Source organism: Xiphophorus couchianus, chromosome 15 (genome assembly GCF_001444195.1).
Source record: "Xiphophorus couchianus chromosome 15, X_couchianus-1.0, whole genome shotgun sequence".
NCBI lineage: Eukaryota > Metazoa > Chordata > Actinopteri > Cyprinodontiformes > Poeciliidae > Xiphophorus > Xiphophorus couchianus.
In genome coordinates, this window is record NC_040242.1 from 20,376,006 (window position 1) to 20,396,419 (window position 20,414).

General features: G+C 42.4%; 2 protein-coding genes across 2 annotated transcripts; one reads left to right on the forward strand and one right to left on the reverse strand.

Moving 5' to 3' along the window:
- Positions 1-3,807: 3,807 nt before the first annotated feature.
- On the reverse strand, positions 3,808-13,181 carry mcm3 (minichromosome maintenance complex component 3). The gene is made up of 17 exons (XM_028041119.1): positions 12,615-13,181; positions 12,198-12,310; positions 11,537-11,745; positions 10,907-11,037; positions 10,591-10,829; positions 9,728-9,836; positions 9,501-9,654; positions 8,593-8,724; positions 8,292-8,500; positions 8,042-8,216; positions 7,830-7,956; positions 7,060-7,210; positions 6,477-6,617; positions 6,278-6,387; positions 5,331-5,404; positions 5,017-5,119; positions 3,808-4,918 (listed from the first exon to the last, which is right to left on the reverse strand). The coding sequence occupies exons 1-17, from the start codon at positions 12,687-12,689 to the stop codon at positions 4,720-4,722; spliced, it is 2,451 nt and encodes an 816-aa protein (XP_027896920.1). The 5' UTR covers positions 12,690-13,181; the 3' UTR covers positions 3,808-4,719.
- A 1,198-nt stretch (positions 13,182-14,379) lies between these two features.
- On the forward strand, positions 14,380-18,563 carry paqr8 (progestin and adipoQ receptor family member VIII). Its single transcript, XM_028041124.1, has 2 exons — positions 14,380-15,155; positions 17,067-18,563. The coding sequence occupies exon 2, from the start codon at positions 17,090-17,092 to the stop codon at positions 18,158-18,160; it is 1,071 nt and encodes a 356-aa protein (XP_027896925.1). The 5' UTR covers positions 14,380-15,155; positions 17,067-17,089; the 3' UTR covers positions 18,161-18,563.
- The last annotated feature ends 1,851 nt before the right edge of the window (positions 18,564-20,414 follow it).

Below are 20,414 nucleotides of genomic sequence, written 5' to 3' on the forward strand. Positions count from 1 at the left end.
TCTTTCGAGGGTAGACATGGTTGCCCTTAACATCCAAGTCAACTATGTGGTATAGAAATCCAAGGGAAATCAGTTCCTTCTGGTGAATTTGAGAAGCTCGGCCAGAATCATCTCCCTCTGCTGCCTCCAGGCCTCTTCAACTGAAAGGAAATCCATCAAGCATGTCAGTCACCTCTAAGGTCAAAAAAACAACAGAAACACGTCAGTGCCTCTACTTCCTCTCAGGCACCTCACTTATACCGCCTGAGTTTCTCAGGCCAATACCAACAAACAGAGTGGGCTCACTTCCAGGCCCTGTTTGACTGTGTGGCTTCCAACTCACAAGACCACAAGAGAAAGTCACAGCTACAGTCAATGAGAGCGTTCTGAACGAGCTTCAGTTCCTTAAATCTGTAATTCTCTTGCATATTTCTTAAAAGGCTATAATATGAAGCAGATAATCTGTGAAAATCTGTGGAGGTGGAGGAGGAATATTGATCTCCTCCACCTCCTTCCAGTGCTTCTATTGCCGTCTACACAAATGTACCACTTCAAGTCAAAAACAACCACTCAGACCTAGCAGGAGGGTCTTAGCGCTGTCAATAAAGCTCATGTATGCACTGCTCAGTCTGCTAATGGTAGAAAAACAACTTACCAATTTTCTAATTAGCACTGAGAGAAGACAGAGGAGCTCAATTTTTTTTTTCTCCACAGATTATCTGTCTCATACCATAATGTCAGGATGTAGCGACAATTTTAATAAACATGTAAAAATATATACATATATTTTATAAAGGCTACAAATTGCAGATTTAAGCATCAGGTGGAAAAAAAATGCTTTGAGCAGTGAGAATCTGCCAAAAAAAATTAATAAAAAAGTCAGCTGAAGACTAACCTTGAACAACAAGAGGAAACAATCAAATCTCTGAAGGGTCAAGTTGCAGAACTGAGAGCAGAGATTAAAAATGAGCATCATAAAGGTTCCTCGTGAAAAGACCAATCATGTCCATGCAAACTGACGACTCCGACTAAACAGAGGCGGCCAGGCAAACGGTGCTCCACAAAAACAGAGGTGATAGAGGCCACCCACAATGATCACACGAGACAGAATACTAACAGAGGCCTCAATGCAAACCCAGGCAAGCATGGAAACCCTTGCGACTACAAAAATGTAGGCCGCCATCCAAATGTGAGCTCACATGCAAAGAGAAGACCTTCCTGTAACAGAACCCAGTAGGCAAAAACAGCTTCAAGCAATTAGAAACACTTGATCACAAACTGAGTTTAACAAAGCAAGTGTTCGGTTGTGTTTCTGTTGCAGTGACCACAGTGATTTTCATAGTGTGGGTTTCACCCCGACAGGAGGACAAAAGACACATACTGATGTTTATGTATAATTTTTGCAAGTAAATATGATGCGTAGTCCTCTAGTATTGCAATAGGACATGCTTCTCAGACACAAAATCAGCATTTCCACAGGGACAGGGGTAAATCCAGCTTCTTCTTTTCTTTTTGTTTTACACTGATTTGTGTCAAATGTGGGTGTCGCGCTCAAGGCCTGTTTCATATTTACTAAAAGCGCAGAGATTATTTTAAGCAGAAGCGATTATTCATCACATCTTCAGCTTGATCAAAGTCATGAGAGACTGAAAGTCTTGGCGTACGCCTCAGACACGTTGCTGTGAAGCACTTCTATCAAAAAGGTCAATCTGAGCAAAGTTCACCAGATGAGATTCAGAGCAGCCTACTTAATAAATCCAAATAAGAGCATGAAAGAGATCCGCAAACCTTTTGCAACATGTGCGGGAGCGTACGTTGTTAAAGGATCATCCCCCCACGCAGAGTGAGACCTGGATCCGATGGGGGTTTCAATCACTACTTGTAAACAGAGGTTTGGAGGCAGGAAGACGTTCAACCGTGACGGTTGTTCCGGGAAACAGCAGAGTTTCCCTGAACTAATGACCATCTTTGTCGATCACCACGTCCACAAGGAAATTTGATTAAAAGTAAGCAACTCGGTTTGAAATGAACAATATCTAAATGCGACAACATCAAGGAATGAGTTGAGATGACCTTTTGTTGTTCTTTACTGTTTATTTGCATGGGGACGAGCGTTACACAGAAACATTAATTTAAAAAAGTTCTGTAACAAAGGGCTTTTAATTTATCATTTATTGCGAAAAATTTCCTATAACATTTTTCATTACAATAACTTCCAATTAATGTTAAAAATAAATCTAATATTTTCACCATTTTCTCCACCGTCTTGTTCCAGGAGAACCTCAATAGATAAAAGTAAATTCAAAAATATGATTAAATGAAGTCTCTATATGCTGTTTAGTGATATAAATCACACTTTTTTATGTATGTTCAAATACAAAAGTTTTTCAAGAGCAGCATTTTTTTGTGGACCGAAGAAAATTAATACATAGTCGTATCAGCATTTTTATTGTTGTCACAATAGTACAAAATTCAAAGTACATATCGCCCTCCACTAAAAACAGCATCATAATATTAATAACAAAAAAATATTATGTATAACATAAATCATGAAATCACTTTGAGACAAACCACAATGACATAAGGACCATTGGTGAACCATCGTGGACCGGCTGTTAACCATGAATAGTTTAAACCTCCAAACCTGAGATCTGAGAGAAACTACAAGGTCACTGAACTCCTGGGGAGCCAGACCTGTCAAACATTTAGAAATTAGTAAAACATTTCAGAATTTACCAAAGTTGGTGAAGTTGGTCATATTCATTTTTCGTGCAAACATGGTAATGATTAAATCTAACAAGTTTTCAGACCGAATACAACTAAATTCAAAATGGCTTTGTTTATCCCAAAGGAAAATGAACTGCCATAACTCACACCATCCAGTTATCTGAATACTTGTAATCTGAAGAAGACTCTGATTGAAGATGGCCATCACAAAGACCACCTGACCCAACAAACATTATGATATCGACCGAACATTAACATTAGAACATATCCAAAAATACAACAGGAGTATCATCATTACAATTTACCAAAAAAAAGGAGATCTTTGGAACATTTGTCCAGAGCAACGTTAGCATTATGCTAACAAAAGCAACAAAACCCATCTACAGCAGTTTTTGAACAGAAAAAGTAAACAACGTTTTTAAAAAAGCAGAGCAATATGATAGCTAACATAAATAAAACAGAATAAGCAGCATGCAGGAGAAGCTGTAGCTTACTGGCCATCTGTAAAATCCTCTGCATTGTCATTCAAGTGGAGAATTTCATCTAAGCTTTCCTTTAGCTGTCAGCTTTTTCACCACAGCAATCCAAATTTTCAAATAATTTTCTATTACGGCCATTTTCTTCCTGTGCAATTCCACTCGAAAAAAAAATTTTGCTTCCGGTCGCTCTCTCTCTCTCTCTCTCTCTCTCTCTCTCTCCCCGCGACAAGAATTGTCTCCGGCCAATTTTCGACCTGGCCAATCAGCGAACAGAAAGACAAGAAGCGAAAATGACGTAAATTTTCTGTTTTAGTATTGTAGTCTGGCTGTTGTTTCAGCAATGGCAATAGAGAAAATTCAACGAAGCCATCCAGTCTGTGCTGGCTAGGCTTTCAAATATTGAATTAGCATCGACGGCCCCCTCTTTGCACTTCTCCCTTTGTAGTTGACGATTCTTTAGATCGGAAGCTATTTCCGGTAAGCTACATAGCGTCAAACTGGCGCATTACATACATAAGGGTAAGATTTAAAGCCTCAACACTGTCTAAGCTGCCAAGAAGCAATAGTTTCTCAACAGCCAAGAGCCCAGATCCTCCACAAAGCGTGTAGTTTGTTTTTTTTAACCAGTTCTATTAAATTCAGCAATGTTGATTGGCCAAATGTTTATTTTTCCCCCTAGCAACCAGGAGCGCAATCAGTAGCTCTACATAAGACAAATGATAAGAGTCTGTTAGGAAAAATTCACTGTTGAATGAGTTATTTTAATCATTCATGCTTTGATTTTTTTCCCCCAACCTCCTCATCTTGGAGTGCAGCGCCCCCTAAGGACCAGCTGCCACTGACTCATTTAGTTAATACAAAACAGATTTGCTAATCTTTTAATCCAAGATTTTCATTTAACATCTGATCTGACATTGGACATATACAAAGTTTAAATTAAATAATACAATTTGCTCATTTGGTGCTAGTTTCCCTCACCATAACCTTGTGAGACCATTCATAACCATGGAACCTCTTTACATTTGTCATTTATCAACCACAGACGTTATTGGGATTCATGAGATAAACACAAAGTAGGGAAAAGGTTACAGCACCATGTAGCGCAAATTTATTAAAGTATTTCAAGTCAAAATGGAGATCAAAATTTGGATTTCAAGCTGGGGCTCACTGGATGTTTCCGTCATTGACAGTGCAAGGCAGAAACTCAACTTACTCTGGCTGGAATAACAGACAACGCTTGGTTCTACACAGGAACTGAGTTATAGCACACCAAAACATTAAATTTTATTTTTTATATCAGTTACATTTATTAAGAAACAAAAACACAAACTATTTACAGATTTTTAACAAAACTGGACTCCACATCATGTCTGTTTCACTGAATGCTGGATGAGAACACAGCGCTGTCCTGTCCAATGGTGACGGGGTGGGTACACCACAAAGATACAATAAAAAAACCTCAGGACACGAACAGAAACAACCCAGTGTGTTTATGTCCATATTTAATTTGGTTTTGGGGAACACTCATCCTTCTTCAGATGAGGAAGATGATGTCGTCGGCCACCATGACCTGGTTGTCATCCTGCATGCGGGCCAGGGCGGCACGGACCTCGGGCTCCGTGAAGCGGCTCTCCCGCTCTTTGTTGACCTCTTCCATGAGCTTCGTCATTTTCACAGACTGCGCATGAGCTGACTGGAAAACGCCGAACAGAGACGACTTGAACTCCTTCAGCCTGGAAGAAGAGATCAGGAGAAACCGTGATTGGGTTGCACAGACACATCATTAGGGCAAACTTCACATGAAGGAGCTGTAGAAACATCAGTGGCGTACCTCTCAGCTGAGAGTTCGGCACCTTCAGCTTGTGACGTGGCCTCCATGGGTTCCTCCTCCGCCTGTTGCTGGGGTTTGGCTGGTTTTGGGGTGCCAGCTTGAACTATAAAATAAAGCTCAGAGTGAGACTTCAAACTGAAAATCTTGTGATTAGTGAATTCAGAGCACAACAGGAAGTATTTCCTACACAACTGATGCAGAATAAGGTTAGAGAGGAGCCAGCCTGTGAGAAAGAGCTGGCTCATACTCTGAAAAATGAGGTTTTCAGTTCAGTCATTTAGAAAGCAATGTGGGACGATGAGACATCCGCTTACTCTGAGGGACATCTTGTTCTTCACTGAAGTCATACGGGCTGTAGGGCTCGCTACTCTGAGAGCCTTGGCGCCCCCTGCATGACACAAGGAAGAAATATCACTCATCTGAGCAACAAGCACCCCAACCTGTTGAACATTCTGGCATTTAGTCCAATCAAACTACTGTATCTTAAATGCCAGAGAATTGACTGAATTTTATTGTAGGGAACCAGAGTAAACTGTATTCAGTTTAACTACAAAAAATATTAAAAGCCACACCCCATTCCTCCTCTTGCCATAAAGTGTCCATAAAATCTCAATAGAAACATAAATATTTGTGGTTGCAACATTAAGAATTAAGGAAAATAAAAGGTATGAAAGCTTAATACGTCAAGCTTTGAGGCCCCCTGAGGACCTTTCCTGGCATATTCACCAAACATTCTGAAGATCGTTGGACCTTATGGGGCCAAATTCTGGTTAGAATGTGGTAGACCCCACTTTTCATAGTGTTAGGTTTACAGGTATGGTGTGAATCTGGTTTTGATTAAGGTTAGAAATATGCTGGTAATGGTTAGCCATAAATGTAGTTACTAAAATGAATGAAAGTCGGTACAAAGTCAGAATATGAGTAAGTGTATATGTGTGTGTTTGCTTTGTCATCATCATGAGGACTTACTGTTGACGAACAACCAACATTGTGGGGACAGTTGTAATTGTGAGGACACTTTGCCATATTGTGTGTACTTGTATATACGACATATAGAGGACCACTTTCACAATATTTACTAACAAAAATTGTGGACAATTAGATCCTTTTCCCTGTCCTCAGTTGTTTGCTGTTCTAATGAATCTACTAGTCAGATTAACAGGTATGGTGTGAATTAAGTTTTAGCTAAGGTTAAAAATAAATGGAAGTCAACACAAAGTTCTTAGTTTGAATAAAAGTACAAGGATGTGTGTGTTGGTACCTCTTCCGAGTTCTTTGCGAGCGTTGACTGGGAGGCGCCTCTTCGTCGTCATCTTCCTCTGAGTCAGAGTCGCGCTCCTTCCTCGTGCGCTTCTTCTCCTTCTCCAGAACCTAAATGACAAAGGGCACAACAACAATGCAGCCAAGCTTTTTGGAAGTTCTTGATCCATTTCTATTGGAGTGCTTAACGGATGACAAACCTTCTTAAAGTAGGCGAACTGGACCAGCTCCACGGCAACCTCCGTGTCCTCCAGCTCCACCGCCTTGCTCATGCGGGCCTTGGCGTGCGCCGTGGAGAGGCGGATCAGGGTCTCTAGAGTACGGGCCGTCACAGGAGAGGTCTGGGCAGGGAAAGAGGAGGAGTCAGAGTTCTGGGGTGTTTTTCTTTCTTTTTTTTTTTTTAAGAATAACGTTTACAGTAATGTTAGGCGCCATATGCTAAAAATAAAATAGACTCTTTTAAATACTAAATTTGATTTCTCTCACTTTTTCTTAAAAAAAATCGGAATGACAGGAGAAAGAGTAGAAAAACTGGCTTTAATTTCAATGATCCCTTCTGTCTGTTGACTTGAATTTAAAGTCCAAATAAAAATTCACACCTTTCAAAAAAGATGATACTCTGTGTGTGGGCTGACATCTATCTGAACTACGGAAACCCAAACTGTACATTGATGGGGAAGAAAAAAAATAATACAGATTTTCCCAAATTAAAATTTTTTAAAACTGAAAATTTAATTGAAGAATAAAATCAATTTAGTTTGAAGGTTGATCTGAAGCGCTCACCCGGGCGACATCGGCCGCCAGCTGCTCCTGACTCCTCAGCCGGGAGTACTCCTCTGCGATGTGATTGGCTGCTTCCTCGGTCAGCACAGGGGTGATAATCTTAGCGACATGGATGTACTTCCTCATGAACTCTTTACTCAAAATTTTATCCCTGGAACAAAGCGAACATCTTATTGTTTGCACACCTTTTGCACTTCAGTCACTTCCTAAAACATTACTCAGGATGTCCTTAAAAAGACTTCAATTCATAAACCTGAAATAAAGGCCTTGAAAGGGTTTTAAAATACGTGAATCAGGTTCCATTTCATTTTGTATTTTCTATGTGGTTTGTTTTGTATTTGAGTCGACAGACATTTTCATTCCGTTCGGACTCAAGGCAGTTAAGGCTACTGCTAAATAGCGTATATGTACATCTTATGTACATCAAAGGAATGTGCAAATTTAATGCCAGTTGACTGGACAATGTTCGTATTTACCACGGAGTCACATCTGTTGCGTGCCCTTTTGTACCAAAAATCTTGCCGCTGTTATGAAAACACTGTCACCTTAATAAAATAATGGTGCAAGTCAATTTTTGCAAAAAGAAAAAGGAAACCCACCTCTTTCTTTCCAAAAGGTCTTTTAAGCATTATTTTTAGGAGTGATGACAATATGCAATTTTCTCTTGTACATTTCTGTTATAATGCCGGTCTTAAATTCCAGGTATAATGGTCTCAAAAAGCCTTAAATTCGAGTTTGTGAGACTTGAAGAAACCATGTTAACGCCTTACTTCTTCTTCTTGCTTCCATGTAGCAGGTTGTTGTGTTTCTCGTAAATCTGCAGCTCCTCGTGCTCCTCCGTCATGGCGTCCGGGTCATCCGTAGCCAGCACGTCCACCGACCCGCCCAGCGCCATGGCTGGACGCAAGAACAGAACATAACAGCGTCAGAATATGGGGTCTCGACCGGGAGTGGCGGTCTTACAGCCGGTGATGTGTGGTACCTGCTCCCTCCTGCTCGCGGGGGTCGCGGTAACGGTGCATCCTCAGCACGTGGTCCGAGATCTCGCGGTCCTGCTCGGGGTCCATCTGGTCCAGCATAATGAAGAGCAGGTCGAAACGCGACAGCAGCGAGTCCTGCAGGCCGATGTTCTCCATGGGGGTTTTGTACTGGTCGTACTGTGGAGGAGACGGAGCAGGAAGGTGAGCGAAAGCGTTTCACCGCAGGACGCAGAGGCGCGGTTTTTAACTCACCCTGCCGTAGACCGGGTTGGCTGCTGCCAGCACGGAGCAGCGGGCGTTGAGCCGGGCGTGGATGCCAGCCTTGGCGATAGTGACCCGGCCCTGCTCCATCACTTCATGGATGGCCGTGCGGTCCATGTCAGACATCTTGTCGAACTCGTCGATGCACACCACGCCGCGGTCGGCCAGCACCATGGCACCCGCCTCCAGGCGCCGCTCTCCTGACGGAGGGAAAGAATCGATAGGTTGCCAGATTCAAAAGCAGAAGAACCAGTTTGTTTGGGCAGTGGGAGAGAAAGCGAGAGGAAAGTACCGGTCTCCTGATCGGTGGTGACGGCAGCGGTCAGACCCACGCCGGAGGAGCCTCGGCCGGTGGTGGGGATGGCTCTGGGCGCCGTGTGGAGGACGTAGCGCAGCAGCTGGGATTTGGCCACCGATGGGTCGCCTGAAGGAGAGCAAACGTGATGAGGAAATATTTTCCAAAAACGAACAAGGTATGTATTTGAATTCAAAACTCCTAGTGTGGAAATTTGCCATTTGGTTTTTACATAGATTTTTTTTTTTAAACAAATATCTCAATTTCAAAATAAAAATAAAAAATCTCTATTTTCCTGTCAGATTTAAGACATTTCATCCACCTCGTTGGGTTTTATCATATGATTCTGCCACACAAATCAAAGCTCTCCCTGATTCAGCAGGGTAGTAAAGAAAAACAAACACCACACATTTCCCCACCACAGCTCAAGTCTACCATGTTAAAAATCTGGATCAAATACAGATTCACTTACAAAAATAAAAAATTCTGAATGGCTTTAGCTGTTAGCAACTGATCAATGACTTAAATAGTGACATCTCAAAAAAAAAAAACTTATCTTAAATTTGAAACAATAAAAACCCAATTCCATACATGGAAGCCCTGATATTAACTCTGATATTATCAGGGCTTCCACATAACAAGGCCACATTTATTCCTCCTAAATTTATTGATGACTTTTGGTTGAAGTTACTAGTTTAGTTCGCTTATTCCACTGAATCAAAAGTCAGCAATCTGAAACACAGAGATGGGAACTTGCATTCTTGCAAACACTTAGCACTCAAACATCCACAATGGTTTAAAAAAAACTATAATTTTGCTAAATTCTGGAAAATTAGGTGCCATTCTGAGCTGGAAACTGCACAGCCTCCCTCTGAACAGACTCATGGGGAATGCGGCTGAGGTACCGATGAGCAGGACGTTGATGTCTCCTCGGATACGCGTGCCGTTCTCCAGGACCTTCTCCACGCCGCCCAGCAGCATGCAGAGGATGGCCTTCTTGATGTAGTCGTGGCCGTGGATGCTGGGCGCCAGCGAGCGGGCCAGCTGGTCAAACACGTTCTGAAAGAGGAGGAGCCGACTCAGAGCCTTCACATACGTTTCCCCTTCAACGCCCGCCGGGTTTCAGACTTACCACAGAGCGGGTCCGGCTGAAGTTCCTGATCTTGGCCACATCGTCGGCAGAGAACGACTGAGACACCTCTTTGCTCATCTGCTTCACGTGGCACGCTATCATGATGGTCCTGCAGGGGGCAGCGGCGAGACAAATACAACTTTGAATCAGACACTGATTACAGAAATACATTTTGCATGGTAATGATTAAAAATTTTTTTTTAAAAGTCCCTGAGATAATTTTTTTTTCCATTTTCCATAGAGAAAATGGAAAATGGTATTCTGTCAATACCTGCAATATTGACAGAAGTTAATTTTTTTGTATTATTGTTCTCCTTCCCTGTCATATTCCTCTTTTACTATGTTGTGGCAACACATCTGTGTTAGTTCTTTTAATTTTAACACTTTCAATAAATGTGTGATAAAAAAAAAAAACGTAACTGGAGAAAAAACAAATTAAAAATTAAAATCACCCCTGCACTTGTACTGCCAAAAGATGATTCAGACAAAAAAAAAAAATAAATCACCTAATAAAAATGACCATTATTTTAGGAAGGTGACGGTGTACTGGGTCTGTACAGTGTGTTCTTATGAGCTGGTTTATTTTGACACTTTCAGTGTATGATAAAAAAAAATGTAAGGAAACAAAAAAAACCCCTATCCTCCAGAGCATCACTTGATGCCTCCACCTCAGCGTTGCACTCAAAGACCTGCTGTTTAAATACTGCGCTTGTTTGGCGCCCTCCGGTGGACAATTCAAACTTGTCCAACAACTTGTGCCGGTCATATTCAAAACTTGCTGCAACCTGCAGAGACCTGAACGAATCAATCTAATAATATAACCGCGTCAACATCCAGCCCGGTATTTCTCGCACCAGCCCCACCTGAACGTGCCGGAGGTGAATCCTCCCTTCTTCCCCGGCAGGCAGCGGTACGTTCCAATCACCTGCACCCGATCTCCCGGTTTGACCACGTCCACCAGGTCGTTGTCCAGGATGATGTCCACGGAGCGAGGCAGCTGGCCTGCCGGCGCCTTCTCCGGCATCTCCTGCACCGTGATGGTCTGGTGGTCCTTGTAGATGGACAGGCCGAATTCCGTCTCCAGAGGGTTGTTCTCCTCGTCCTGTCAGAACATTCACGATGAATATTCGGCGGGTTTTCGCCACAACGATTCAGAAGGGACCTCCTTCGAGTTCGTACCTTAGTGGGGTAAATGGCGCTGGAGGGGAAGGCGTCCAACGAGGTCATGTCTGTGTACTTCCTCTCCATCGTCTTCTTGGTGGCAGGACAGTAGTGGACGCTGCGCACCACTTTGGGACGAACCAGGGAACCTGGAATGTTCACGAAACAATGAAAACACATGGAAATCTAACAAATCAGCAGGAACGTGCACAGATGGACACTAGGTGGCGCTAAAGCAAAAGGGAAATAATTTAGCCATTTTATTAATCTTAAGAATTTAGCAAAATGCACTTTAAGGGGCAAGATTATGTAGAATGGACTTTTGTGAGCTTTAAATGATGCTGTAATGTCATTCCATCATCAAAGACGCACCACCAGTGTTGCCCCGATTCTTTTTCGCATGTTTGGGAAATCCTTCAATCTCCCGTGACAACCACTCAGCTGTTCAAAGAGCTCGGTTGAACAAACACTCACTTCAAGGACACCAACACATATAGGTAAGTATCTAAAGGTATTCCATTTCAAATTCATCAAATTGTAACCATCGGTTTAATTTGGATAGTCTACTGTCTTAATGAAAGATAAGACCAAGGTACGCATTTTCTTGTGCCAGCAGTCCCCACTGGAAATCGGAACAGCGAAACTCACACTTTGTGATGATGCCCTCCACACACACCATGCTGCCCAGCAGACGGGAGGTCAGGGTGCGTGGGGAGACGTGCTTGGAGCCGAAGCTCCCCTGCAGGCCGATGAAGAACTCCTCGTGCTGCTTGGCGTAGGTGCCGTCCACCGAGGCCACCAGGTCCTTCAGAGCTCGCTGGAACGCCAGCAGCTCCTCGAACGCGTTGCTCATCAGTCTGAGGGACAGGAAGAGAGATTAGATGACTATCTTAATACCTAGAAAAAATGTTTTTACTGTGAAAAACAAGTCAGGCACAGTCGGATAACATGGCAGCCATTTATGAAGATACATTTCCAAGTCTTGACAACTGGATTTAGGTCTAGACTTTGACTAGTCCATTCAAACATATGAATACACTTATCTAAACCTTTCCATTTTTTGGGTGTTAAGGGTTTTTATCCTGCTGGAAGGTAAAACCACCAAGCTAACTCTGGCTATGTTGCTTGTTCCCGTGGAAGAGATTTTCGGCCACAAGAGGCAGTAGAGAGCTACCTCCTTGAATACGCCGATCTAAAAAAAGTTATTTACTTTCTCTGACTGAGAGATGCTTTTATTTGGTGTTAAAGGCTCAGGTCATTTCATGTTTTAGTTATTAGCATTCAGATCCTGTGATCCTGCGTGTCTTACTTCGCAGCCCGGGTCTCGTTGCGCCTCCTCAGGTCGTTGATGTTCACGATGAGCCGGGCTTTATTCTCGCTGATCATATCCCGGACTTTGCTTTGGTAAATGCCCTGGTCTTGCTGCGATTTGAAGAAAAAAAATAATAATTTTTTTTAAAACACCACACCCGGAAGTTAACGTTTGACGAAGCAGGGACATCTCTGTATAACGAAACTAAACTAAAAATAAAAATGCGCGTTGACGTTTGCAGCAACTTCAACAAGATTATAAGAACCGTTGTTACTTTCAAGCTGAGAAATATGTTCTTTTTCTGTTTTCCCAAATCATTAGATTACATAATCAAACCACATGCTTTTTCGTAACTGCACATGAATGTCCTTTGTTGTTGATGTTTTTTAATGGGGGGGGGAAAGCGTCACTCACATCGTCGTCCAGAAAATCCAGGTAGTCCCTCTGAGCTTCCCTCATCTCCCGGTCATCTGTGGTGTCGGTTGCCATTTTCGTCCGATTAGTTACTTTCTTCTAAAAAAGCTGCTAAATACTCGGAGCTGCTCTTCCCCCGCTGCTGCTTGACCGCACGACCGACCGAAAGCTTTTCGCGCCACTGCGTCCCGCGAGCGAATGAAGCGTGACACGCGATTGGTCCGACGCGACACGTCCTGTTTGCATACTCGCAGGGTCAACGTGAAGTTGTCCAATAGAACGCTCCGGCGGACAGCGTGACTCCGCCCTCGCGGAGAAGTGCCGCGAAAACGAGCAGGAAGAGGCGGGGCCGTTAGTGGGCGAGGGAACGACACGATGAGTGTGCGTTTTTCATTTTGTCCAGGAGATGGCGACAAAAAAAGATTTTTTCACCCATCACAACTCAACACTGGGACAAAACTAGCCACAAAGATTATATGAATGTACTGGTGGCCCACCAGTGGTGGGCAAGACAGTAGAATGAGCGTCATTACGTCCTCGCAGCGTCCGGGGTTCGATTCCCGACGCCGGGACCTTTACTACCGCTGTCCCCTTGTCTAAATACCGCAAATCAAGGCAACTACTGCCACAGAATTTACCTGAAAAGACTGAAAACCTGAAAAAAAGAAGAAAATTAAAAATAAAATGAACATAAAAAGATCAATTAACACAACCTTCCAAAAGCACTTAGAATCAAACATACCAAAAAACAGTACTGGATATCACAGTTTGAATGCATGATTAAATATTATAACCTATCGAAATATTAATGGATTCCTTTGCCGCTGTGATATTCTATAGATTCTAATTGATGGATGAAGATCAATCCAGGGCATTCCAGGAAGAGAAGCTGCAAAAGATGGAAACCAGGCCATCAGGATAACAACAATAAACATGCAGCCAGGGCTACAATGGGGTGGCTAAAACGAGACCATTTTTACATTGTTAGAATGGCCTACTCAAAGGAAATATTTGTAATCTAGCGAGAAAACTGGAAGATTGTTGGTCACAGATGCTGTCAATCCAATGTGACTGAGCTTGAGCTATTTTGGGAAGTGAATACAGATGCCACACTACACCGATTGTTTTATTTGCAGAGGATTTTAAAACCATTTGTAATTTCCTTAGGCTCTTCAGTTATTCTCTACTCCGTGTTAGTTGAAAAATACCCCAAAAAGAAAACTACTAAGAGGAGTTTTGAAAACCTGTTTTTAGTTACGTTGCATAGAAAAATATGAAATTAAAAGAATTTAGCATTTCAATACATTGGAATATAGATGTGTTTCTGTCAGTAATTAAGTTAAAAAGAATTAAACTTACATGCTGCCCAGATTTATTACACACATGATTCAGGTTTTTATTCCTTTTCTTTTGAGTTATTGGAGCAGAGCTTGCAGCTTTGTTATGCAGCCATTTCATAACATTTGTTTATTAAAACTCATTTGTTATTGATCTGATGGGGTTTTCAAAATTTTCTGAGAAACCGAATTTCAGTTTATAATAATAATAATAATTACTATTATTATTATTATTATTATTATTAGTCATCAAATTGAACAGAAATAAACACCTGAAATGTATCCCACACTCTATGGATTGAATCAATGGAGTAAAAAAAATAAATATCTTACCACAAATGTTTGTCTAGTTTCTAGTGCAAATATGACTTGAAATAAGACAAAAATAAGAAAAATAATAATTGCTTTTCAGCAAGACAGTTAAATTTGTTTTAACTCAATAATTCTTGAGTATAGATTTTTTTAAAAAGAAGAAGAATTAGTTTCACTGGCATATTCATTTCCCACTTATAACAAGACATTTTTCATGTTTTAAGCGAAAAATCTGTCAGCGGAGCCACTACGTTTTTATATATTCAAGAAAGACAAAAAAAAACAAAACATTTCTCTTGCTGAAAAGCTACATTGACGTTATTATTATTTTTTCTCATATGCCAAGTGTATTTGATTTAGAGACTAGACTAAAATAGTGGAGGAGCTACATTGTTTATGTTTTGACATTTTGTAAATGTAAGAACGAATCAAATAACTTACATTTAAATTCAAATGAAACATTTTTATTGTATCATTTTTGAATTTGTAAACGCGTTGTTGCGACAGACAGGCGACCTGTCCAGGGTGACCCCCGCCTCTCGCCCTAACCGTTCGCTGGAGACGGACACCAGCAGGCCTCGAAGGGGGCACAGAAAATGGATGGATGGATAAAACGCCTTGTATTCATTTTTGGTTGCTAAGGCTCCCTGGAGGGCGTTCCTGGCCAGTCAAACCCCGCCCCACACTTCCAGCTCTCCGGGGCTGCCGCTTCGGGTCAACCGCTGGGCTTTTCTGCCGGTTTCCTCCCGAACCGGACCTCCTCCTCGGCCCAACATGTAGGAGTCGTCTGGACGTGCAGGGAAGCGTGAACGGTCCTCTTCCCCACCGGCTGGTTGAAGGGACGCGAGAGTTCGGGAGAGCAGCAGGTGTCCGTCCTGTTCGGCAGCTGCAGGTAAAACGTTGTTCCTCCTCCTTCTCAAAACCGCTTTATTCTTTTCTAACACAGATGATGCCGCCACGGAAGTCGTGGTTTCATGCACAAAACCGCCGCACAAAGAGTCCAACATACAATGTTTCTTCTTGTGTATGATTGTAGGCGTTTATTTATTTGAATATCAATGAGGTCAACAAAGTCGACCGGCATTGAAGAGAACACGTGTAGTCTTAAAAAAAAACACACTTTTAAAAACAAATTTCTCACGGTAATTTGTGAATCCTCCAGATATTATATGGTTTCTATGAAATCTCAAGGTCAGATATGTGCTGTTCAGATTTGTGTTGCCAAACAATTCAGAAGTCGAGGTAATGGCACACCCTTCAGCAGAAGCGACAGCTCCATTCACATGTAGCCAGTGACAACATTGGCGTTGGCTTGGATTCCTTCCAGTAGCTGTCATTAGAGGTGGGGATTCTTGCAAGTCGGACCACATACCTCAGCTATTGTTGGGGACGCATGCAGGAGACTGTCTTCACCTTTGTTTGGACAGGGCACGACACCATGTGGATTAGATGTGTCTCTACTAGAGGAATTTTAAGCACAGAAAGCAGGTGAGGTGAGGTGAACTGTATTTGTATAGCGATTTTTCACTGGATAAAACAATATGGTGGTTAACAGCAATGCAACCATAAAACAAAACCGATATCTAACATGTCTCTAACGGAACTACCTCGTCTGGTTTTAGAACGCGTTCATGGAAAAGCCTTTGGCCAGACAGTCTCAAACCACAAGATATGGCTCTAAAGAGTCGGTGATATAGCGTGACCACACAAGGCTCTGAAAGTAAAGACCAAAAATTAAAAATGAATTCTACTACGTACCGGTAGACAATCTGAAGACGTCAAACGACAAGACGAGAAGAAATAAAAGCGTGAATTATCATTTCTAATTCAACTTTACATGCCAAAGTTCAAAGCTTTGAAATATTTCTTTGCTGAAAGAAGTAGTTTCTGGTTAAACCAGGAGAGTGGAACTCCAATGACGATGTGGAATCAAAGATGATGCCAAGGCTGGGTATGACAGAGGAGGCCAGGACACCAAGAAATTGTCTGATTTCCATTATTTAGTTCTCAGAGGAGAAAAGTGTTTCTACCTGTTTAAGACGACTGACGAAGCTTATCAAGCAGGACAAATTTAGATATTCACTAGACTTAAAAGAACAACACACCTGAATATCATCAGCATATAAATGGTGAGACACGTTAGGGAACTGCCTGATCATCTTGCCTAAGGTGAAGATGTATAAAAGAAAGAGAAGATGTTCCAAAACTAAGCCCTGTGATACCACACAAGACAGTTCTTCCAGGAAGGTAGGATTTAAACCGTTCGAGCCACGTCAGACAGGCTATGTGACGTAGTTGGACTATCAATCGAGATGCTGTGATCAACATTGACAAAGAAGAATTATTCCAAACAAAATTTAGTTCTATGTTCAGTCCAAACAATAAAGCTTGAAGCCTTTTGTGTTCGTAGTTATAACATGAACTGCTTCTCAATCATTCATCACTTTTTACAAAAAAAAGAAACCAGGGTGTCATGCACCAGTTAGCATATTGATGATGTCATGTACATGCTTCCAGATATGAAAACACACTCCACTGTCCCCATGCTCTCACTTTTGAGGGTAAGTAACACTTAGTAGAGCACTGTTCTCACTTTTAAGTTCTTTCCTGTATGTGAAAACATTAAGTTCAAAGGTTTCCATAAAATTGATGCCACTCATGAATGTGCTCCTTTGAAAAAAATAATTAAAATGAGCTTAACAGAATCTGTCTTATGCACAAAAGGTTCAGTATAAAGCATCCAGGGTGCTAAACGGTGTAGAATCCAGAAACCCTTTACTAACTCTTTTTCCTTCATCCACAGGGTTAAGGTAACAATCAGAAGTCATGTCGGCTGACATTCTGCAGGGGTTCAGCACCTTGACGCCCAGCGTCAAGCAACTCAGCCGACTCCTTCGCCTCTCTGACCTCCTCCCGTCCTCCCTGCCATCACCTTGCCCCACCGTTGCTGCCTCCCAGGTCCCTGCTCTGTTCCGAGAGCCCTACATCCTGTCGGGCTACCGCCCCATCCAGCAAGACTGGCGCTGCTACCTCCTGAGCCTCTTCCAGCGTCACAATGAAACCCTGAATGTGTGGACTCACTTGCTCGCAGCTCCAGCACTGCTGCTTCTCTGGTGGGCCAACGTGGGCGCCCTGGGGTACACCTTGGATGCAGCCTCCCTGCCTCTCGCCCTCTTCATGGTGTCTTCTCTCACATATCTGTGCCTCAGTGTGGCAGCTCACCTCCTGCAGTCTCATTCCGAGCGTGCTCACTACTACTTCTTCTTTTTGGACTACGTGGGTGTGGCGGTGTACCAGTACGGCTGCTCACTCGGCCATTACTTCTACTCCTCTGAGCCAGCGTGGAGAGACAGCATTGGGTTGATGTTTCTGCCCGGTGCTGCCTTCTTTGGGTGGCTCTCCTGCGCCGGCTGCTGTTTTGCGAAGGCCAGGTACAGGCGGCCATATCCGCTGCAGCGTAAAATCTGCCAGCTGATCCCCACCAGCCTCGCCTACGCGCTAGATATTAGCCCCATAGCCCACCGTCTGCTCACCGTCCCCTGGTCACAGGAGACCTCCCTCCCCTTTCACGCCCTGCAGATTGGCTCATTCATTTTGGCTGCCTTCTTCTTCTCCTGTCCAATTCCGGAGCGTTTCTTCCCCGGCCGCTGTGACTTTGTGGGCCAGGGTCATCAGGTGTTCCACCTGTTCCTGTCCCTGTGCACCGTGTTCCAGCTGGAGGCTTTGTTTCTGGACTACGCCAGGCGACGGGACGCAGTGCTGGATGTGTTTGGAGAACGGCAGCTGTGGTGGGCTTGTGTGTCCTTCCCCTGTCTCTTCATGTGTTGCGTCCTCACAGCTCTTATAGCCATGAGGCACATGAGCAAAATACTTCAACATGTAGAGAAGAAAAAGTGACCTTTTTTTTTTGCGTGTGCAGTAAGAGGGCTGGGCTCAGTGATTTGTAATAGTATTCAATCAGATGCGACTTTTAATTTATGTATTTAACAGCCTGTGTCTCTGAAGAGTGTGATTACTTTTAATATCTAAACAATAAAGCCAGCTTTAACGGAATCTGTGCTGGTCCATTTATCGGGTCATCTGAAAATTCCTGAAGGGTTTAATTACTAAAAGAATTGCTTGGCTCAGTGTACCTCATAATTAGCTAAGTATGACTCAGCCAAATTTTCAACAGTGGACAATGCTCCCACTGTAATGGTTCTTGTACCAGATTGACCTAACCCCAAAAATAACTTAGATTCATATGCACATTCACTTGAAACCAGATGTTTACTTACACTGAATAAAAAGACACATCCACCTTTTTTTTCTCACTGTCTGAAGTTAAATCGGATCAACCTTTGGTCGGATTTAAGTTAAAATTTGGAAGATTATTTGGCTGGATGCTTACGGTCATTGCCCATTTGGAAGACCAATGTCCACCCAAGCTTTAACGTCCCGGTTGACGTCTTTCGATGTTGCTTCAATATCTCCAAATAATGTTCTTTTCTCATGACGCCATCTGTGTTTTGGCGCATGATATGAAGTACCTCCTGCAGCCGTTGTGATGATGTTCCCAGGCTTACAAGGGAGTTACATCGTTACGTCTCCTTCCAAATGTAACAATGGTCATCATGGCCAAACAGTCCCACTTTAGTTTCATCACCTTGTATAGGCAGGTGTCTTCCTCTCCAGATCAAGTCCAGTCAGCTGAATTTACCACAGGTCTATTCCATTTAAGTTGTGGAAACATATATATTTTGAGCTTCACTGGCAACTCCTTTGAATACTTATGTAAACGTTCATTCTTGGTTGAGTTTTGCAAAACACACAAAAAATTATACACTGTCATAGTGTTGTACTGGAGTGTTGAATTTTGAGGAAAGAAATTGAATTTCAAACAATTTGGAATAAGGCTGCAACATCAAAAGTGAAGCGCTGAGAGTACTTTCCATTTGCACTGTATATCTGGTAAATCATTTCTGTCTTTATCCTCTTATCTTACCAAGTATTTTTGTCTAGTTTCTAGTGCAAATAGAAACTAGACACTTGGAAAAAACACAAAACTAACTTTTCAGGAAGAAACAGGAGCTTGATTCAAGTAAATAATTCCTTAATTAGGATGAAAAAGTACTTATGGGAAAAATGTCTTGTTATAAGTGAAATAATCTGACAATGTACTTTTTGCTCAATATTAAGGAATTAACTTAAAATAAGCTCCTATATCTCGCTGAAAAGTTACTTGTAAGTTAGTTTTGTTTCATGTCAAGTGTACTAAGATGTTTGCACTAGAAACCAAGCAAAAATACTTAAGATCCACAAGATGATGCCTTTTAAGAGTTCATGATTACACGCTCTGAAAGTGGGAGAGAAAACGAACTCCACAGCATAACAGAGCCTCCTCTATACGTACCAATGAACATTGAGGTGCTTTTCTGTGTATTCTTTAGGTTTCACACCAAACCCGGCCGAAAAGCTCAACCAGTCTCTCACTAAAAGCAAATGGTTTCAGCTGCAGCACCTGCAGCATTTAGCAAACTCCCGCTTTCCATTTGCTTGATGGTAACTTTTGTTTTCATACATCACTCCCAGTTTGGATTGTTGTCATGGAGACTTGGTAACCCCAAGATACCACTCTTTGCTGCAGTTCGCCAACAATGAACTGTGGAGAATCCCTGCTCACTCCATATGGTGCCAAGATAAAATGGGTCTGTGTTCCAGCCTAGTGGCCGGTGGCTAAAAGGAATGACCGTCTGTGCCAAGCCATGTTTATACCCCAGGGAAAGAGGAAGTCAGGCATTACTAATTAGAAATTTAAAATCAACAAATAAAAACAAAGTACAATTTAAGTGTTCTTCACTTACATTAAAGGGCCCGAGCTTGAGACAAACAGTCAAATAAACCAGCTCACATAGGGCGAAAGGGGTGAGTAAGGAAGAGGAGGGTTTTGCTATTATTGTATATACAATTCATGAAACTGGCTTATCCAAGTGGGTGGCATTGGCCAAACTTTTAATACTGCCTTGCTCTTGTTGCCACAAGCAGAAGAAAGTACAGAGTGAGAGAGCAAATCTGGATTATTGCGTTCAGCAAAGTGGCCAAACCAGAATCTGGGGTTTAGACGAACAAAGGGGCTCATTTATCCTAAATGCAGACGGATTGAAGGCTCATC